A 22887-nucleotide genomic window follows, 5' to 3' on the forward strand; every position below is an offset into this window, starting at 1 on the left:
TTTGTAAAATAATTGTAAGGGTATTAACAGCATTAAACAAGTATGTTAGTGAACCCTGTCACTGTTCCACTCTGAACTCCCTTTGCTCTCTAAATAATCTACGCTGTGTATTTTATCTGTTAGTACGTCCATTACAGGTGCTTCTAGTATTTACGTGTGAATTGTCTCCTTCTCTCTGCGTAGCTGGGAGCAGAGGGTGTTGCCTCACGGCAGGGTGTACTACGTGGACCACAACACCAAAACAACAACCTGGGAGAGACCGCTGCCTCCAGGGTATGCCAGCTACACTTTTATACGTCTGTTCTGTGTCGATGCATTGATTGTTTGGGTCAGACAAGGTGAGGCTTACCAATACATCGGGTCCACATTAGGCTTTAGTAATCCCATATCATATTTTGTTGATTTGTATTTTAAAGCCCTCTAAGAGAAGTTTATTTCCTTTTGACATAATGAGACCCATTGTTCATCAGGGAAACACAGAGATGAGAATATAGGGTCTGATTCATTCACATGTGAAACATGCGGCTCTACGTGCTCGGCGATTATGGGATTACTCGCTGACAGTGCTGCCAGATTGGGCTGATTTCTGATGAAGTTGTGCTGGGAAGATAAGCGTTGGACTGGTAGATGAAGTCTGGGCTGCTTTTGTCAACATTTGGCAGGGGTTTTGAAAATATTGTTAAAACATTATAATACAATAATAGAAAATCCGTTGTGTCCACTCACTCATATTTTTGGATTCATTCATTTTGGGCTGCAAACTGTTCTGATCTGGCAACACAGCAACAACTCAACGCAGATAGTTTACACAGTTATTTTTAAAATGCGTTTTTGTACCACAAACCTCTTATGGTCTCACGATCGTCTGCAGACATTTCTCTTTTTGACTTTATGCTCAGACAGAGGAGTTTAAATATAAGTGGATGGTCCTAGCAAAGCTAATAAGTGTCAAAGTTCATCAAAGTTGAAAAAACCCAGATTGCTGCGATTGTCATGAAATTAATTTGATTTGCCTCCAAATTCAAACATTTTAAACGCGTATGTAATGGGCCCTTTAGGTGATAACATCATTAGACAGAAGTGCCCAGAGAAAGGTTCATGTTCAGCTTTGTCAGCTGCCAGAACAAGCCTTCTTGTTTATTTGAAGAATGTGTAGAGGTCTGCAGGGATGACATATTTTTGTAGGCCAACAGGGAAGTCAGCATCACACTGGTTCCCTCCACAAGAAGCCAACGAGATTCTTTCATTGGATTCTGGATTATTGCAGTAAATAAGCTCTGTGGCAAACAAACGTTTATGGTTCTTACACGTTTTGTTCAGCAAGATATTCTTCACAAATGAACACCACTTTTTGAAGCGTGAATACAATCAGCAGAAGTAATAAAGCTAATGTTAGGCTATAAAGGAACTACGTCACGATGACCTCACGTCACCACCACTAAGCTAAAGGAGGACTAGAGTTCTAGTGAAGACCTTTAGTCGTCTCATTTAGGCACTTTTTTAAGACACGTAGAAGCTTCTAAATTCACCAGAGGGGTGTTTGCTGATGTATGTTATATTGTAGAACAAAAGTTTAAAAATTCTTCAGCTTGTGTTAAACACAGACTTTATTTCAGGCATTTAATCAAAATCTATTCAAAAAAACACTGACCTTGAGACGAGGGAACCAGAAGTGCAAAAATGCTGACTCATTTCCTGGTTTTAGGACTCATTCCTGCAGAACTCTATTGAGAATGTGCGGCCTCATTGTACATCGTAACTGGCCCACAATCATCCGGTTTGATGTTGTGTGCTAAGCGTTCATAGTGAGAACACAGTTTTCTCCCCCTCCTTGGGGACAGCATTACGAGATCAGAGCACCTCTGCCAGAGTCCAGCCCTTTTATGATATTTTTACTTGCAGTGTGTGTGACAGAGGGAAAGAGAGGCTGTTTTTAGGAAAAGGTCACCCCCCCTTCTCCCCAAACCTCCACTCCCCCCCCCCCCCCCCCCATCTCAGTTTTTCCACACAAGGAACTAGTGCCCGGAGAACAAAAGTCCTTTCTTACAGAGCCACATATACTTCCATCCAACACTGTGGGCCTGTGGCCCTTCAGAGGATCAATTAGCAATCTAATGCCGCGGTAGTGCTCCAGATGTACACACCAGGAACTGTTTAGAGGCTGGGGGTGGGGGGGGTGGGGGGGTGTTAGGCAATCGAGGTTTGGAAGCTGTAATAATGAAAGCCATCCAAAGCCGGGCCGAGGAGAGCTTCTGAGTCCCGCTGCTCTTTATCAAATACGCTGTAGAGTTTGTAACTAGTGACGCCTCACAAGCTCAACAACTCTGGTGAGCTGCAGGACGTCCCTACACGCTTTATTTAGTCTAGCAGCAGTAGGGCCTCTTAAATGAAAACGGATGCTGCGTTCCCTTAAAGCTGTACTTTTTACACAGTTAAACAATAGAAACTAGACCGCAAAGCAACATTTTGTGTTTATAATAGATATTGCATTTTATAACATCAAATGGTTACATTTTGACTCAACTATTTTTTTTTTAATTACAGGGTTAGAGAGAAAACTCAGTGTTAAATGGCTACAGCTGCACCCATCTTAAATGTAGCAGTAAGCTCCTTCTTATGTACACCTTATCAAAGCAGTACTTTGTCTATCAGGACTGCACAGTCTTCTATCCTGTCTGGTTGCTGGTGGCTGGTGGCTTTCTAGTGTTGGCAGAGTGTTGTGTTGATGGGGCTGCATTAAGGCCTTTACACATCAGGGACGTGACAAATACTCAAGAAAATGAAAAATACTCGCCTGCGAAAATTGTATGTCTAGGGCGTTTATTGTGAAAAGGTAAGAACGGAAGAAGTGGATCTGGTCTGCGCTGCCTTTGTCAAGGTTGAATGGAGTAATAAAGTTTGCCGTCTTGGGACCTTTGTCGTTGTTTCACAAATGGGTACCTTTTATTCGCAGTGTGAAAGCTCAGAAAAATTGACCTTGTTCCGGAAGAAAATTTAAGTCGCTAACAGTTGGAAAAAATAGATTGACAGGCAAATTAAACGCACGCAAAAAAAACAACACCCCTGGTGTGTAAAGGCCTTGATTGTGCCACGATCATTTTTTAGTGTTTGATACTAACACTGAGATGTTTAGCAATCGCAATTTTTGTTTATTTTCTGTGTATAGTGCATGTCTGGGGATATGCCAGCAGACGGCAAGAAACAAGCAGCACAAAGCGTTTCCTACGAGTGTTGATGTGAGCATTTTATCTGAAAAAACACTGCCCGTCTGATGTTCCGATACCATTTTTCCATGTGTATGTGTGCGTGTGTGTGAGAATGTCGTTGAGCCTTTTGAGATGGAAGGAAAAAAATAATAATAATTAAAAAAAAAAAACAGGTAAGTATGTGTGCATATGGATGTTCATGTATGCATGTACGTGGGTTTCAATTGGTTGTCAGGCAAGAAAAACAACAAAACAAAAATCAACAATAGTAATAAATACACAAAAATATATATATATACTATACAAATTTTAATATTAATAGGATGGGTGGTGTCACGTTTGCAGAAACATAGTGAGGGATGACCAGGTGGAGTGGTGTTCTGTTGTATTGTATATGATGGACGAGGTTAGATTTTCCATTGAAATATACTCAATCATTAAGTTTCTCCAGTGTGTGATATGTGTGTTATTCCTTGATTTCCAGTTCATGAGGATAGTTTTCTTGACGATAGTTAGGGCCACGAGGAGTAATTTGCGATTTGTTTTACTCGGATGTATTGTTGAGATGTCTCCTAGTAAGCACAGTGAAGGGGATAATGGGACGAGGCAGCCCAGGAAGACAGACAGTGACTCAATTATTTTTTTCCAAAAGTGATTAACTGGTGTAAAGTGCCAGGTGGCATGAACATAGCTATCCGGGCTGTTTTGAGTGCAATGTGGACAGATATCTGACGTGAATCCCATTTTCAACATTTTTTGCCCAGTGCAATGAATTCTGTGAAGTATTTTATACTGTATTAGTTGTAAATTGCCATTTTTAGTCATGAAGTAGATGTTATTGCAGATTTGGTTCCAGAAATCAGCATCAGGAGTGATGGACAGGTCTGATTCCCATTTTCTTGATGGTATGGATGATGTTTTGTCAGACTGTGAGGGAATGAAACCATGGTGTTATTATTGAAGATGTGTTTCAGATGAGTGATGCCTTTAGCGGACCATGTGTGGAGATTAAGAGGTGTCTTGTGACTTAGAAAATCAGGATTGTTCCATATGGGAGTAAAATTTGAAGGTGCAAAAGTGATGTTAGTGATTTTGTGGAATTTCCACCAGGCTGTCAGAGTTTCTGCTATTGTTAGTATATTGAACCAAGGAATGTCGTTTGATAGATTGGCTTAAAAATGGTAGGTCAGACATCTGAATATCCTTACAAACTGTCTGTTCTATATCTAACCATGTGTCTGATTGGTTGGGGTGGATCCATTTAAGAATGTATTGAAGTTTATTTGCTAGAGAGTAGTGAAAAAAATGTGGAGCTTCAAGTCCTCCTTGTGTTTTTGGTTTTTGTAGTGTGGCCAGTTTAATTCTTGGTGTTTTATTTTTCCAGTAGAATTGAGTAATGATTGAGTCAAGTGATTTGAACCAGGAGTGAGTGGGTTGAGATGGTATCATTGTGAATAGGTAATTTATTTTAGGAAGTATTGTCATTTTAACTGTAGCTATTCTGCCCATGAGTGATAATGGTAGGTTCATCCAGCGGAGGACGTCGTCTTTTATTGTTTTAAGTAATGGAGTGAAGTTGAAGTCTCCAGTCTTGATGTGTCCGTCTCCATACTGTTTTTTTTTCTTACATATTTCTGCATCAGTGATTTGTCTCACCACTAATTGATCAGCATGAGCTGCTCCAGACAAGATGTGGGCCCTGGCTTCGTCTTTACATTTACAGCTTTCATTTTTTTAGAGCTACCCTATGCCAAGGTACAACTTGACTTAAAAATATTGTAAATGGGAGTTTCATTCAGTCAACACGTGTCAAACTCCATCCCAGTAGGAAATGGTATGAAGATAAAAGAAAGCAGCTCTTAGGGATTGCTGTCAGCCAACATGGTGATAAATACTGAGTCCAAAACAACATAAAGGATGCACCGTAAAATCTTAATCCGGACAGCTCGTGGTGAGGGGACCGTACACTTCTAGCTCCAAGAAAAACACGGAGTAGAGAGTTAATGATGCGACTGGTACGAAGAGTTCAAAGTCAGATAGCAGAACTAAGTAGAGACTCTCAGACTCTGGGATTTTCTCTGGCTCCAGTAAATAACTAGCTAGTCCTAATATCAGAGAGGGAACAGTATTTTTCTTGCCCTTTTTAAAGGAAGCTCGGAGGCACAGTGGTCAGAGAGACTATCCCCGTGTCTGCAATCATCCCCGCTGCTGAAAGGTCCTCCAGCAAGATCTTAAGAGACGCTGTCGGCGCTGTGTTGAAAAGGCCTCAGCGTAGAGGACTTCTAGACCCTAGAAAACCATTAAAAGTACAAAGATACACATCCAATTCTCAAGCACACGGACTATGGCTTATCACAGCGTTGATCAAACTTAAAAATTCTGGGTCATACAGTTTTGTCATGGCCAGTTAAAGAGCTGCTAGATATTGTTTTTAGTGTCTTTTGTGAGATGAATACCTCAAGTACCACATTGAGTAATATAAACATTAGTGGTGCTAGAATACTTTTTGTTTGTTTTGCATGTATTAAGAGATGTTTTTAGAGATTTTGGAGTTAGTTCATTTAATTTGACTAATATCGGTGCAAAGCCTTGTATACATGTTGGCTCCTGATGCCACTCAAAGTCTAATCTTCAAGATTTCACTTCTTGAAATTGATTTGGAGACAGAAATCAAACAAAAGTGGGGGTGATTTAAAGATAAGTCTGTAGATATTCTATGTTTTTCGTAATAACAACGAATCACATGATTAGACAAACAAACAATGAATTGATTCTACTAGCAAAGTATTAAAAACACATCGATGAGCCACACTGTTGCACTGGCTGTTCCTTCTCCATAGTTTATTTAACACAATCCCACTTACATCGTCCTGCTGCCACAGATACTCATAAGAGTCATTCCCAAAGAACTTTGAGGAATTTCTTCGATGATCTTTTATTTAACATTTTTTGCTGCAATAACACCTTCCAGCCACACAAGGGAGTATGAATGTCCGTATTGTTCTGATAATTGACTCCGATATGAAAAGGCTAGTGTACATTCTGTTTGTTGAACTGATGAGAGGAAGTTAAAGGAACTAGATAGTCTGCTAACTCTGCCAAAATGTATTTATTTGCTCTCGATAATATAGTATTTAACATGTGTATATATTTTCAAAAACAAAGTCGTATATCTTTTCTAAATGGCTGGTCACCTATTCAAGATAATTAATCGTTCATTGATGCACAAATTAGCTCTTCTTACAATTAATAGATGAGGCCTATTGTGAATCAGGTTGTCAGTTTGTCCCCAGTGAAACAGTTTTGAAAACACTGCTGTGCCTTCAGATTTTTCCGACATTGTCAATAATATTCGGTTAATGCAACCTCTGACCATAAATGAAACGAGAGGGTGGAGCTAAGTACAGTAGAGCGCTGAATAAGGCGACCAAAAGGTTTGAAATTTACAAACAAGTTGTGACATGAAAAAACATGACAACTCTCAAATTGGACAAGGTCTTGCTAGTGACCTGTCAATCACAAGGTAGCCCCGCCCTAAAGCATACCCTGCTTTATGGTCTATTAAATGGACCATCATTTACTAAATGAACATCATGCTGAATTGAAGAAGACTTGAAACTAGAGATTGAGACCATAAACTCATATTTACAATGTTTACTGAGGTAATAAATCAAGAGAGAAGTAGTCATTTTCTCATAGACTTCTATACAACCAGAGGAGTTGCCCCTGGTGGACAGTAGAGAGAATGCAGCTTTAAGGCCCTTTAGCATTGGCCTCACTTCCTAGAACCGGAGGTTGCCACCTCGCTTTTACAGAATATTTATACAATGAGATTTTTGATAAATAAGAATCAGTAATATGGATTTAATGACTGAGTGGGTAATGGTAAATAATAGTACAGCTAGATCAGTCTGGTGAGTTCAGGAAATTACATCACTTTACTGTAATTTAGCCTATAAAACCAGGAGAAGACAACTCTATTGCTATATTTTACAATATTATAATTATATTATCCAAAATCCAAGACGATATCTTGTCTCATATCACGTTACTGATATGATATTGAGCCTTCATTGTATGTGTATTTACACACTTGGCACTGTGTGTTGTTTAGATTCCCACCAGTAATGAAATCTATGAAATATCATAGTGTTATCATAGAGTTTTGTTAGCTGTGTTCCAAGCAGCTAAAGTCAGGGAATTTAGAATGTCGATTTCTTGACTTAGTAAAGTTCACTGTTGAGGTGTCGAGTAAACTCTATTTTACAGCATGTCTCACACATTCATTGCATTTGCTGTTTAAAAAAAATCCTGACTGCAGTGGACTATAAGACCACTTTAGAAAAACCCTGAACAAAAGGAAGAATCTCACAGTGATACAGTCCTCCAGCTAGTTATGGAAGGTCTAAAAAACGTCATGGAGTTTTAACTTTCCAAGCCCGTTGGTATCCGCATGGCGTGTTTTTGTTAGCATACGGAATTTGATGCTGTTTTCTCTTCCAAATTCTGTAGCGCTGAAGTCAGAGATGTGGGAATAGCAAGGAGAGCAGCAGCAGTCAGTCCTGCCGAGCCCAGGGAACTGGTCTGTGTGTGTGGCGCTGTGTTCGTTTGTGTGTGTTTCTGTGGACCGTCCATATCTCTAGTCCATGTCCAGACCCCCCATCTAAGGGGAAGAACAAGGTATACATAGACGTCTGAGTAACGCCGCTGGCCATTATTACCCCTCATGTACTTGAGGGCTGGCATTGTCTTTAACGCGAATACACAGTTTGATGACCTTTGAGGTTGCGTCATAAAACAAAAACGGTCTCCGTCCAGATGAGCATTTTAGCGCCTTTTCAGAAACAATCTCCGCCCACACTACCAGGCCTGAGAACGCATATCACATGACCCGGGCTGATAATGCCACCGGACACGAGAGTTGTCCCTAAGCGCTCAAATAATAGCTTCCCTCCTGCGCATATAGGCGCTAGTAGAATTGAACTGCACAACAGATCCTAGCATAGACAGCAAGGTCAGCAGCGCCTGTAATTCGTGTTGAATTAACCGCTGAGTCGAGGCTGGTGTCGTTTGTTTTCTTCCACCGGTGTCACGAATCGTGGAAGACCCAATAATGGAGCATCCTAGTTTTCAACGGTCTTCGTTTCCTGCCTTTCCAGACTAAAATGGCACAAGCTGCGTTTTCATACGTCTCTGTTTTAGGGGTTCTAAAACAGCGAAATGTTGTGGACGCTAGGCGTGACCGTAGCAAAAACGTGTGGATGTTGCCTGAGGCTTGGCCAAACTAGTGATAACACTATAAATAAATAAAAAAGCTCTGTGATTATCCACCAGCATTATTTTGTCGCTGCTAAATTGATTTTCTGGAGCTGTAGAACAAGTTTACCATTGATCATGTGCAAGTTTGGGAATTTGTGTTTTAAAGGCAGGTCCTCAGAAAGTAAAAAAATTGACATTTAAAGCCACATTTGGTGTAAAAATGTGTTTATCAGTTTTATTCTTCGAACCTCAGTAAAGGATAGTTTGCTTTAACCATCTTAGCAGTGTTATCTGTCCTCCTCTTGTTTTCCTTCTCCATGTCCACTCTTTTATCCCTCCCTTTTTCTTTCCTCTTCCTCCCTCCCACTCTTTCCCCTCTTCTCACTGTTTTCTTTCCTTCTCTCTTTAAATCAGTGCTGTTACTATCAGCAGCCTACATTTTGATACAACCACCCACTCTTGACGTGCTAAATACAGATGATGTTGAAAGCCACAGCCCTTTCTCTGTCTCCCCCCCCCTCCGTTCTATAGCTGGGAGAAGCGAGTGGACCAGCGGGGCAGGTTCTACTACGTGGACCACAACACCAGAACCACCACATGGCAGAGGCCCACGGCCGAGTCCGTGCGCAACTACCAGCAGTGGCAGAGCCAGCGCAACCAGCTGCAGGGCGCCATGCACCAGTTCAGCCAGCGCTTCCTCTACCAGGTACTTGGGGCTTCCACTGGCTAACATACATTATGTTAGTACTCAGGAGATGTGGCACATTGCTTAGGCAATGGTAACAAAAGATTAGTGCTTTCATTTGAAATGTTTGTCCCCCAGGCAATATGCACTCTCAGCAATTGATCAACCACCCCATGTGCTCATTAAGCTAAATGCTTAAATACTTGTACAGCTTTAATGAAAGTAATGAGACTTCTTTTCTGTCAGTACATGATAATGGATTTTTGTGGGCGGAGCATAGGTGGAGGCAGAACAATTCTTTAAAATAGCTAACGCAGGCTGGCAACATATTTTTATTCCTATGTTTTCATGTATACACGGGTGTTTCAGAGAAAGTACGGTCATGAAAATTTGCCTCAAAGTCCTGAAAATGTATTTGTAAAAATGTATATGGACCTTGATAAACAAATCTTTAAGATTTTAATATCAACCACGCAATGCACCTTGGGACTGAACACGATCAGCGTATGCAACGCGGTGCGTTTCACTCGTTTGCTAACGGTTAGAAGACGTCGGCTATAGGGGGGATTCAAGATGTTATTTGAGACTTGTTTATAGTGTTTTTCCAGTGGTCTCTGACAGCGAAGCAGCCAAGGTCAGACTGCAGCCAGACAGTAAAGACTTATGGGACTAAAACAACAGAGCTTTCTCAATGGACCATTAGTAAAAGCAGCCTTAAAAAACTCTTATAGGCTTCTATAAAAACACCCCACTGTGTGTGTGCGCGCTAGTGTTTCCGTTTTTATGAAAGTCTTCTACAGATCTCATTTCAGCAGTTTTTGTGTTTTCGTGTGATTCTGAATGTTTGGTTCTCTTGTTTCATGTTTGAAATAATCATCTATTTCTCTCCATCCGTCCATCTAATCCTCTCATCATCTGCCCGTCCCGTTTTTTTTATCCACTCATTGACAATGTCGCACCCAAAGATTTCCCCTTTTACACTCTCACTTATCTCCGTCTGGCTGTGGCTACTGTTGTCAGTGTAGAAGTTTCCAACAAAGGTTTATTACTCAGTTTAACCAGAATATTCAGTCTCATCTCCTTCGGTCTCTTCACACGGCTTCACATTGTTGATGTAAGAGTAGTTGAACTTTAACCCTCTTCCAATATCCTGCCCGTTAAACATGCAAGCTAGCGGAGAAACGGAACTTATTTTTGTGAAAAGTTCAACATTAAACCCACGTTATTACTGAAACTGAAATCGACTTCTGTTACTGCTGCCCTTTAGCAGGGGAAGTACTGCTCACATTAAGGTGAATGTGAACGCATCAGTAAGAGTAAGATGTAAAAGGCCGGGTATCAAACCTCAATACTTTTGGAGTGCCAAACAAAATATGGATACATAATCATATTGCGATGTAGATGCAGGGATGATGTATTTTCGTAGGCCAACCTGGAAGTTAGCATCACACATTACAGTTGTTCAGCAAGATAATCCTCACAAATGAACCCCACTTTTAGGATTTTTGAAGCGCAGAAGTAAAAAGCTAACATTGGCTATAAAGGAACAACCCCATGGTCTCATGCGTTCCACTGAGCTAAAGGAGGACTAGTGTTCTAGTGATGACATTTAGTCGTCTCATTTAGACACTTGTTTGCAACTGCCTCTTTTAAGACGCGTAAAAGCTTCTAAATTCACCAGAGGGGCATTTACTGACATATTTCATGTCGTTAAAACAAAACGCTAAACACGGGCCTTATTTTAGGCATCTAACCAAAAACTCAGTCAGTACTTTATTTAATTTGCAAAGATATGTGCCCTGTCGAAAATGTACCTTTTTTTTAAACTCAGATTTTATGCATATGTTGGTTTGTTCTTTATACCATGACAGTTTTTCTAGAATAAGATTTTTGAAAAAAATGCAATATCTAACCTTGCTTACAGCCTCGCAAATGTATTGAATCGTGACCCCTGTATTATGATACTTTTAGTTAAATGTTAACCACTCTATAAACGTTTACTTCTTACTCTAATCCTAAATTGAATCTAATTCCGTTGCACCAGCACTTCAATTTAATATGTGATCCAGTATTAACTTTAAATACACTTGAGGAGGTTTGACTTTTAAAATGGCTGCCTTTTTGAGATGGATAGGGCAAAAATAATCAAGTTCCTTGAAAAAAAAGTTAAGGGACAGACTCAACCATTTCAGTTTTATTGTGCTGCTGCTGAATTTCTCTCAAGATTTTAATTCAGCAACAAAACTGTTCTGGAGCTGAAAAGGAAGATTGCTGTCTCTTTCCGTACTCTGAAAAAAGTTTTTTCTCTTCTTTTACTTGACTGTTGTCCGTTGTTTTATCTTCTATTATTTGACCATATTGCTTCATTAATTCAACCAATAAGTTTTCTCTCAAAGGAGGAGAAATTAGAGCTTCTTTGCCGAGTCATCATGAGTAACGCTCATGAGATGGCTTCTTAACGAGCTAGCTTCTTAACGAGCTAGCTAGCAACCAATGTAATGACAAATTGATTCATTTTACTTTGGTTAAGCTAGCATCTCAATATTGATTAAACTCAATTTGATTTTGGTTTAAAGTTGGATTTACTAAACAGATTAGTTTTAAGTTGTGCAACAGAGCTCTTGATTTACTCGTTTAAAACCTAGTTTTGCTAAACTCGGATTACAACGAATCTTAGATTAAATTTATCCTTGTTGGTATAACCCAGCCGTAGTCATTTTTCCTTATTCTTTTTATTAGATCGGTTTTCATTTGAATGATAGCTTTTCTCATTTTAAACATTCTTTGAATTTATTTTTCTGTTACTTGTACAGAATTAAACCCTGTAATGTCTAGCTATTATTCCAGATGCTCCACCTGTTTTGGGGAGGAGTTCCTGGATCTAAATGTTTGCTTAGGAAGAGATGTTAAATGAAAGCTCTGGTTACGTTTAGTGTACTTAGCCGTGTTCAGGATAAATTCAGGTTTTCATGTCATCAACAAGTTGACATCACACAGGAGGACAGAGATGTTCAGGTTCGGTGTGCTTCCTCCCTCCGTCCCTCCTCTCCCTCACTTCGTGTGAGAAAAGCCAATAGGCAGGTCTGCCCTCCGTGTTGATAGTACACTGCTTTGTCTTGGAATGCCCACACTGCTGATAGCAGCTACTATTTATGGCCCCAGTGTGTGTGAACAAGGAAACACACGCACACACAAAAGAGCTCATAGCTTAACTGTGATCACAGCCACAGGTTCTACTGTGTGGACGCGCTATACAAAAATAATTACTCAAAAATAGTTTGCTGATTCATCATCCTCTCCATCTTTCCATCATAAATCAGGATATGTCAGTTTCATATTCTGTGACAGATCAGGATTCTGTGTTGATGTGTGGTTGTGTTGTTTTGTTACGTGGATGCTGATGTGTGTGTTGTTCCCTACTGTTGGAGCACGTGCTCCTCTTCTCTGTGGGTGTGGGTGTACAGGGCTGTAATGTCGAGGTCAAGTGCCACATTTCTTCTCTGTAGCACATGACAACCAAAAAGGGTCAAGGGGCCAGTCGTCCTCTTAAATGGATTATGGCGCTGTAACGGGTGTCCGCACGCGCACACACACACACACACACATGTATATCAAAGGGCTGCCCCCTGAAAGCTTATGAGTCCAATCATCAGTTGACTTGAAATTAAAGTGAGCCTTTGTTTTAGTTTTGTTTTTTAGGCTAGATCTATGAAGAACTTTGTGCTCTTGGAAGCAATTGAATTATAGACACATTATTTATATAGATATGAATGGTGATGACATGGCAAAAAAAAGGCACACCCACAAACATGGCAAACGAGACGGGGAACATATTTCAAGACCGGGCCTTTCCAAGCCGATCGAGAGCAAGTAGCGACGCACCGCCACAGAGGAAACGCGCCCGGTCAGGGTCATCCAGCACCACGGAGAGGTCCCACAAAGAGATCCTCCCACACCAAGTTGACCCCACCTAGTTGAATCACCCCGGCAAAAGCGTGCCACTGAGGAACGTAAAAACATTCTCGGTTCATTAAGAAACTGTGGTGACATGTGACTTTGTTAATGTGGACGGAATCATTGCTGAAAGTCATGCCAATGGATTTTCTGTTTGTCAGATAGTCTATACTATCCATCTATGTGGATATACACTATTTTAGCTGGTCCACAATGGGGGGGGGGGGGGGGGGGGGTGTGTGTGTGTGTGTGCGCGTGCGCGTGTGCGTGTGCGCGTGCGCGTGTGCGTGTGCGCGCACGCGCGGAGTAATTGCAGCTCGTTAGGAAACCCAGAGAGAGCAGCCTCGGAGTCATTAACTGCTGTTTCCGGCTTCTCTCCTCGCTCTTTTTTTTTCACCTAAACCAGTCTTCCTTTCCTTGACCTCTATGCTTTCTTTTAACCCCGCCCACCCAACCCCTCCAATCATTCTGTCGTCTCTCCAACCCCCCAACACACACACACACACACACACTCTCTATTTTCCTCTCAAAATCCCCATATTCTGCATCCCACAGAGATATCTTCATGATCATCTCGGCTCATTTCGATAATGTCTCCCTCTTCCATTTTATATTTTCTGTTTTTTACCACTCACAATAGTCTTTCGCTCCCTCCCCTCACCTTCCCTCGATTGCCTCCCCCCACCCCCTCTCTGACTTTCTGTCCATTCTCGCTGGAACAAGGACCCCTAACAGCAGCACCTGAATCAGCCCTGTGTTTTATCACTCGCACCGCTGGACAGAAAGCTCATACATGACCCAATGTCACGTTCACTGATGTTTACACACACAACCCGTCAGTGCTCACGTTTCCATAAAGGGCGTTTGTAAGTGGTTTATCCCATGAAAGGACAATGAACAGGAGTTTAAACTGCATCGATGTGGGTTTTGTTAGCATTATGTTATGACTAAAAGAAATAGAGAAGGAGTACAAATTATAAAGTAAATTTGGAAATCAGGCACTGAAGGGTTTTAAAGTACCGTAATATAGAAACACAAACTTGTCCCTTTCACCTCGGCCACCATCTTTGCCTCATGTCTGTCCCTCTGCGTCCCCTTCAACCCTTCTCGTATTCCCCTGGAGAGGTGCGGCTCACAGTTGGAGACGTCTGATTTATGCTGTATTCACATGGAATCAGGCAGACCGGAAATAATTTTAGTGGCCGAGAGCAGGACGGTAAAATCAGGTGAGAGCGGGCAGAGAATACAGGCCACAGTAATAGAAGACGGCACTGCCGTCCAAAGTTAAAGTATTTCAACTTTTTGCCGTCCGCAATAAAATTGACAACCAGATGTTACGTAGCTCCCTCACACAAGGAGAAAGTTTGCAGTAGCACATTGAGAGAAAGCTGCATTTTTTTTAGCTACATGTATTACTAGAATAATTACTAATAATAATTCTGTAGTAGACACAGAATCATTTTTTTGAATATATTTTATTCCATCACCATAGCAACATGCGTCATGCGTGTTTCAGTCCAGCTTTATAGTATGTTGACTTTTTTTTAGCGTTAATGTGTTAAATTGATAAATTAGCTGGTATTTGTTTAAGAAAAGGCAGTTGTCAGACTTTTACAATGTTTGAGTAAATGATCCTGAGGAATAGAGATGATCATTTACAGAAGCCTTTAAGTCCTTTAAGTCCTAACTTTGTGACAAAAGATTTCAACTCAAAAGGTTCACTTGAAATTAGCAACCAATTCTTGGCCTTTGGTTGCCATCAGTGGCAAACACTTTCTAACATATACAAAATAGTGAAGTACATCCCAAAATACATATGTTTTCTATATTTGTTCCATTAGTGATATTCAAATATTGCTGGTAGAGCCAGAACCAGAACCAGACAACTCTGCACGTGCGGTGGTGCGTTTACTCGCTTATTGCGTTTACCCGATATTGTGTATTTTATGTTTTTAGTGTATTGCTTTTATATATAATGATTTTAATGTAAAGTGTCTTTGAGTACTCTGAAAAGCGCTATATAAATAAAATGTATTATTATTTATTATTATTATTATTATTATACACACTGTTGTAAGCACACTGGGCAGGTGAAGGCGTCACTTAATATGAGATAAGAGACACCATAGCAAACTCAGTTAGATGAAAACTGCTTGGCTAAATTAGTCTGAAACACACAGACGAGTTGCCATGTTTTCAAAGCGTTTGAATGGCTGATGAACTCACTGACCTTGCAATTTACTGGATGCCTGGTATTCACTTTCTCTATCAATGTTACAAAAAGTTTTTACAAAAGTGTTGCTAATATGTTTGCGTATCTTCTAAAGCCACATCGGCAGTAAAAGTGTTCCGAACACGTTAGAAGCGACTAGCTCAAATCCCCTTTTTCACCTGCCTTCATGGCCTTTTTATTCTTCCACATCTATAACACCCAGTCATTATTTCACACATTTCTGCCAACATGCTGCTTTTTCCCTCTCTCTTCCTTCTCCCTCCCTTGTATTCTCAACCTCCCTTTCTTTTCCTCCCCTCCAGCCTCGCTCTGTCTGGAAGCTGCCGAGGAGCTGAATGGTTAGAGCCAGGATGAAGTCATCATGTCTTTATATCATTATATTCTCCTTTTACCTTTTTTAGGCACAGAAAAACCCATAAGGGTGGGGCATAGATTGGCTGTCGATGGGAGCGACCCACGCACACACACACACACACACACACACACACCCTTTAACCCTGTTATGTGCCCGCTCTCGCTCTTCCAGCAGGCTCCGGCCTTTCCATCCCCAACTCCCTCACAGTTTCCATGACAGGGCCCCTTTAAATGGGCACAGTCACATTTCTTTTTGGGAAATGCTGCGTAAAGTGACGTTGACGTTTGGTGCATAATACTCTACTTTATGGCTTCTCAGGGAAATAATCATCACTTTTGTGGTGCAACATGTCTCGGTGAAAAGAACAAACTTATCCACTAGCTTTCATTTGGAAAATGGTGGTTTTGAGGTTTTTTTCTCCTCAGTCTAACTAATAAAGGACGACCAAGCACTACTTGTGCTCCCAAAACCAGCCATTCAATCGAAGGTGAAGCCACCTAAACTAACTTTCTCCCACATTTTTTAATGATTTTCTAAATGTGTAATTTATTTATTTTTGCACATATTGAGGGTTGTTTTGCTTCTTACGATCACCAAATAGAGTGCAGCAGGGATGCCTTATTTCTGTAGGCCAACCAGGAAGTTGGCATCACACTTGTTCGCTCGACAAATGGGAGTGCAATGGGATTCTTCCATTGGATTTAGGATTATGGCAGAAAATAATCTCTGCAGCAAAAAATGAACACATGAACACCGCTTTTATATTTCTGAAGTGTAAATGCAATCGTCAGAAGTAAAAAGCTAACGTTAGGCTATAAACAAACTACATGACAGTCACATGACATCACGTCACCACCACTAACCTAAAGGAGGACTGGTGTTCTAGCGATGATGTTTAGTCGTCTTATTTAGCCACTTGTTAGGAAACGCTATTTTTAAGACACAAAAAAGCTTCTAAATTCACCAGAGGGGTATTTACTGACAAATTAAACTAACAAAAAACATTGACTTCGAGACCAGGGAACAGGAAGGGCAAAAAAAGCTCCCTCATTTCCTTGTTTTAGGACTCATTCCTGCAGCGCTCTAGCTAGCTAACTAATTCCACCATCATAAAAATATAAAAAGCACCACATGAACTGCTCCGTTTGGTCCACATTACTTTGTTTTTGTATTACTGGTCCTGGTAGCCAATACCCCTTTCAATTAGCTTATGCTAATTGCTAGCATGCTGACTATTATGATTATGGTAGGTAGGAGTGCTGTAAAGGGTCTGTTATGATAATAAAATACAATATAAACTCTTTGTATCATTCTGTTAATTTGAGGTTCATAGAACGACCCGCCGTTTTATTTACAGTGCCGCTACAACGCTAACCAGCATAACATGTTGTACAGTTGGCGGTTTAGCAGTTGTTTGCAGTACACACCTAGAGCAGATAAACATCTTTAGCATGAAACTCCCCTTCGGAGGCCACTAATTCCTAACAAGCGTCTTTTTCAGCTACTTTTCCACTCAAGCTAATATATTCATGTGATTTTGTGTGTATTCCAACATGAGAATGTACACATTGACTCGCTGTTTGCCACAGACAAACTTTCCACACCATGGCACACTAACACACACACACACACACACACACACACACACACACACACACACACACACACACACTTTTTCTTCAGTGTGTGTGTGTGTGTATATGAGTGCAGGCTGAGTAAACCCCACAGTGGTTTCCAGGCCCAGGGTGAATAAAGGTGCCTTTTGTCAGGCCTGGGGTGGGTTGGGGCGGCCAGTGAGGAGGTGGCGGCGGGAGGGGGGCGGGGGGTGGGGGGTCCAGTCTGGAACAAGCATGAATGTTCCCCTCAGTTCCCTCAGACATCGCACCTCCCTGCCTACTTTCACAGCAGTGCTAGAAGAGAGCCAGAGAGGGGGGAGGAGGAGGAGGAGGAGGAGGTCGTCAGGGTGGAACAGTGGGGGGTGGGGCGGTGGGGGTGCCGGGGTGTATTCGAGGAGGTGAGCGGGAAGCCGGGGGATGGGCGGGGCTTGCGTCCAGCCAGTGAGCTCATTGGAACAGCATTGTTGTTTCATCCTCCTACCGAGCGTATCGTTTTTTTTGGGAGGCATACGAGCCGCCCGACGGCCAGCTCCCTCAGTTGCCCCTCACCGCTGCAGCAGAGAGGAGCCACCCCTCAACACCGACACACACACACACACACAGCATGCCCGACTTACACACATGTAGCACGCCTGGTGTCGTGTGTAAGCAAGGTCGAGCGTTAACTTGATTGTACAAGTTTGGGACAACTGTACTGAGTGAGTTTTGCTGCTTTTTTTTTTTTAATTTCTTCTTTTTTCTTACTCATCTGAACATGGGGTTGTTTTCTTTTACAAAACATTTTCCCTCCTCTTCATCCCTAATGCGGTGAGAAACGAGAGTGGACCGATTGAAGAATTTCACATTGTGACGTACGGCGAGGACAAACACAGAGAGACAGCAAGACGTGGAAGAGGACAGGACGGAGACAGAAAAAGGTGTTCCTAACCGGAGTTGTTTTGTCTCTCTCCGTTTCTCCCTCAGCCGTCCGGAGCTCCGGTGGAAAATGACCCTCTGGGCTCGCTGCCTCCTGGATGGGGTAAGTTTGCCGAAACACTCTCCTCGCACAGACAAAGTCCCTCTCAGTGAGGGGTGCTGAGCCGTTTACGAGACCTCTTCTCTCCGAATCTAGTTCGGTTCTGAAAGCCCCCTCTGTACCTGCCGGAGGTGTCTGGTTGTCGGAGGCATATCTGATCAGTCGCGAATGGATTCTCAAGTCTGAGCTGAGTATTTTTGGGGGCCTTTTTTGACAAATCTTGCCAGCAGTCAACAGCAAAGCAATCTCCATTTAGTCAGTTTAACTTATTCAAACTGCACTTTGCATTTCTGCAGACGAGGTTTGCAGTGTTTTCTCTTCTCCACAGAACTCTGAGCACATGTTTGATGATTTTAAACCTTGATGCACCAGAAACAATGCTGGTTCTGTGTATTTGACTATTTGCTTGAGCTTCTTCCTTGTTGTCCCCAGTGAGCAGATCAGCTGTTAACTGATTGATGACTCTGCTCCTGATTTTAAGTTTTCTCTTGCTCACGTTATAACAATTCATCCACAAATTACAGAGGCCGTATTATTGACTGTGACTCGTTGTCGGACATATATTTTCTCTAATGATTAATGCATTGAATCACACATTCATTCATACAGGAACGCCGCTGGCAGCTCCCTCTGACGTTTTCACCCACTTCCATCACATTCACTCCAAGAAAAAAAAAAAAAAAAGCTTACTCTCTGCCCATGATGCCTTTTCAGCATGTTGCGGTACTACCTCTTAGACGAAAAACCTCAATTATATCGCTGGCTCTGATTCGCTTCTCTGGGGCGCTCGTTTTTTTGGCTGTTTTTTTTTCATCTGCGGTCGCTTCCCTCGCTTTTTTTTTTTTCTTTCTTTTTTCTAAAGGCTTAAGATTGAAAAAGAGAAAGATGGGAGAAAAAGTGGAAAGATGGAATAGAAGCGCAAGAGAGAGCAGCGAATGAAAGAAACTAGAAGAGAAGGGGGGCGGGGTGGTCAAACTGGATAGTACTGTTGCGGGGGGGAGTCGAGGAGAAAAGCGAGTGAGTTGCAATGTGAGCACTACTGTTTCTGGGCCCTCCACACACTCCTGTTAATGAGAAAAAGATGTTGGGGGCGATGGAGGGAGGAGGATGGGCCACCAGCTCCTCTCTCATGAGACCAGTGGCCCGTTGCACACACACACACACACACACACACACACACTTTGATAAATTGTTATTCTGTTTTTAAGCTTCTTTGATCTAAACTATTTCTTTTTGAAAACCTCGGCTCCATGTTTAATATTTGCTCCTAACAACGTGGTCACTCTGACTTTCAGACACCCCCACTGCCACCTTAAATCCACACACACACACACACACACTTGGGTTTACCCCGGTGAGGTATTTGAATCAAGCCTTGGTGAAATATCACACAGACTCGCAGATTTTCTATCGTGGTGGTGAGATTTTTTTTTCTTCTTCTCCATCCCAACTGACAGAGAGTGAACCCAGTTGTTGATCTCCTGAGTATCTGTTGTGGAAATTTTCAGAATCCTCTCCGATTAGTTTTTTTTATCACAGATCACAATTAAAAAATAAACACAATAACTTGATCGTGTAAATTATCGGGATTATTGTGAATATCGTCATATGAAACACTTGAAAAAGCTGTCTAGTTGGCATCATAGTAGAGAAGAAAAAAAAACAAATATTAATTTCTTAACAAAATATAAGGTGAAGTGACTCCAGTTTGTTTTAGTGCCATTTTGGTGACTATCGGGACATTATCGGGATTATTTCGGCCGGGATAAATCGTGATATCTTCATCTCATCACACTCCCACTTCGAACTCGCTTGTTCTTCAGCGTGCCGTTGTTTTTCTGTTTGTGTCCACAGAGAAGCGTCAGGACAATGGCAGAATCTACTTCGTCAACCACAACACGCGGACGACGCAGTGGGACGATCCTCGGACCCAAGGGTGAGACTCTCTGAGTGCTAACGTGTGTGTGTGTGCGTGTGTCTGTGCATGTGTTTGCCTGCTCGTTAGGTGGTGTGTCGCTTTGGGTGTTTGCTGCTACTGAAGACGATTTAACACACAGTTTGGTAAAAGGACAGAGGGAGTTGTTTCTCACTGACCAGGGGTTGTCCTGGAATATGATGGAGTTCAAAGATTTCCAGAATAGACTGGCACATTCTCTGGAGCACTCAGTGGAAATTTTCAAATTTGTGAGTTTACCGGAGCAAACTTATTTTACAAATTGCTGAGAAACAGCATTAGAGGAAGAACTTGGCTGACGATCTATCTGCCGTCCATTTGATCATTTTTTTCTGGCATCCCCCCTCTATTTCCTTTGACATTGAAACACTTCCTGAGCTGAACTGTTTTCCTCTCACCTCCCTCACTCTAACTGAGCCTCCGACCGTTCGGAGGAAGTCCAAATTGACACGTTACCGATTAGAATCTCCAGTCTTTCTTTATGGCCGGGTTTTTAGAAGGTGCAGGGCATCATCTTCTCTACATGACATCATGCGGGCGAGCTGGAGATGTGGTTTGTGCCTCTCATCTGGTAGCGTTACATTCAGGTCACACAGCTAAATGTAGCCACTCACGCTGACTGCTGCTCTGACGGTAGTTCCACAATCAGCAAGAAGTCTTCCCACCATCTGAATTGGCAAAAAAATAAATTTGAAATGTCCTTGCCTAATTTAAACGTTGTGAAACTAAATGTTAACTTTTTATCAGTTCACTATATTGACGTTCATGAAAATACTTTACTGGCTACCTCGATAGAAAACACGTTTTTTAATTTAGTCTTTAGTTTTTTGAGGATTTTGTTATACCTGCAGAACAGCATTGCGTATTGTTAAATGACCTTCGATGTTCTTGTTTTGTTTTTTGTCATTTAAAAAAAAAAAGATTTTGTCCAGATGATGGGAAGAGTTTTTAAGGAGGTATTTTATTTTTTATATTGAAAGTCGCTCGCTATTTATTCTTCTGACAAACTTGAGTGTTAGCTCTGTGATTCAAACGTAATACATGAGAGGCACAAGCTGCGGCCTGGGTGGAACGAGTTATTGATGGCCACATTAAAGGGACAGTTCACGCCCAAATCAAAACTATGTAAGTTTCTCTTTACCTGTAGAGCTATTTATCAATCTAGATAGTTTTCGTTTGAGTTGAGTAGTTTTAGAGATATCGGTTTCAGAGGCATCTGCCTTCTCTCCAATATGATGAGACTATTCTCACTTGTTGGGAGCAGTTTCATGAAGGAACTATGGGTGAAAGAAAATAGTTCCTACATAAAACAAAAAAAAGACGGTGCTGTTGTGTTTTTCAAAATGGTATTTTTGGGGCACTTTGAGCTCCACAAGAGTGTCGTATAGTCCCATTATATTAGAGGCACAATATCTACAAAACTGACATCAAAACAATCTAGAGTGATAAATAGCTCTACAGGTGAGAGGAAAAATATGTAGTTTTGATTTTGGGTTGAACAGACCCTTAATATTGCTCAGAGTCACTAGTCTTTAGTAGTTGGAAGCAGCAGGGGTTTTTGTTGGTCTTCAGATCCACAGGGTGGTGGGGAGGTGTGTCAGTTTCATCCCCAGGACGGGGCCCCCTTCTTTTGGGCTGGGACCGTGCTCACTGCCCCCCTCTCCCTGTTGCAGGATGATCAAGGAGCACCCCCTGCCCCCGGGCTGGGAGATGAAGTACACCGCCGAGGGAGTCCGATATTTTGTGGACCACAACTCGCTCACCACCACCTTTAAAGACCCCCGACCCGGGTTTGAGTCAGGGTAAATATTCTCTCAGCCCTTCCTCCCGAAACCTGCTTCTAGTGTGTCACTAAGGCGGTCTGAGGAAGTGATCTCTGTCACTCAAAAACACTTGAAATCAACTTCTTATTCAAATTATTTCACAATGATTTTGCCTCGGTCTGACATTGCAAACATCTACTTAAACACTCATGGTGTGAAAACTTTAAAAGATCATGAAAAAAGGTAAAAACTTTATCTTAATCATATTTTTAATTTATGTCTTCATTGCATGTTTTATCCATTACCTTTCATTTCTAATTCTAAATATTTCACTCACACACACACACACACACCTCTTCCCCTCAGCCTTGCCTTGAAGCGGTCTCAAGTCTCCCCGCAGAAGTCAGGAGAATGTGCAGATCCACTGTAGACTGCATTGGCGTGTGTGTGCGCGCACTTGTCTTTTCAGTGTGTATTAGCTTGTGGCGTGTGTGTGTGTGTGTGTGTGTGTGTGTGTGTGTGTGTGTGTGTGCGTGCATCTGCAAGCTGCTTTCCATGCTGATATCTAAACGTATATGTGGTTACGGAGGGCTTCACTGTTCTTACTCCGGATCCTACAGCGCTCCGCCACCACGGTCTCCATTTCCTAACCTCAAACCGAGACGAACCCGGCAGCTCGGAGAGCACGAAAGCCAGACGCATTAGAGGCCTCCTTCCTATTCTTCATCATCTCCCTCTCTCACTCTCCTCCCATTATCTCTCTAACTCTCTCTCTCCGGGTCTCAGCCTCTCTGGTGCTGACAAGGCACATATCCAGCGTGTGTGAGTGAGTGTGTGTGCATGCGTG

The 22887-nt window shown here is 41.9% G+C and overlaps 1 protein-coding gene across 4 annotated transcripts in view; it reads left to right on the forward strand.

Annotated features, from left to right (window-relative positions):
• Nucleotides 1-22887, forward strand: part of wwp2 (WW domain containing E3 ubiquitin protein ligase 2) — a 56692-nt gene that overhangs the window by 20951 nt on the left and 12854 nt on the right. For 2 of the 4 annotated variants that reach the window (XM_076075521.1, XM_076075530.1), the window contains exons 9-13: nucleotides 184-273; nucleotides 8997-9171; nucleotides 18272-18326; nucleotides 20178-20259; nucleotides 21951-22079. In XM_076075521.1, the coding sequence (XP_075931636.1) occupies nucleotides 184-273; nucleotides 8997-9171; nucleotides 18272-18326; nucleotides 20178-20259; nucleotides 21951-22079 (531 nt within the window). Of the gene's footprint in view, nucleotides 1-183; nucleotides 274-8996; nucleotides 9172-18271; nucleotides 18327-18456; nucleotides 19047-20177; nucleotides 20260-21950; nucleotides 22080-22887 lie in introns of those variants that run through there. The other 2 variants (XM_076075538.1, XM_076075548.1) reach the window with 2 other exon arrangements.

The sequence above is a fragment of the Anarhichas minor genome, unplaced genomic scaffold (assembly GCF_050575085.1).
Source record: "Anarhichas minor isolate MPS153535 unplaced genomic scaffold, ASM5057508v1 ptg000005l, whole genome shotgun sequence".
NCBI lineage: Eukaryota > Metazoa > Chordata > Actinopteri > Perciformes > Anarhichadidae > Anarhichas > Anarhichas minor.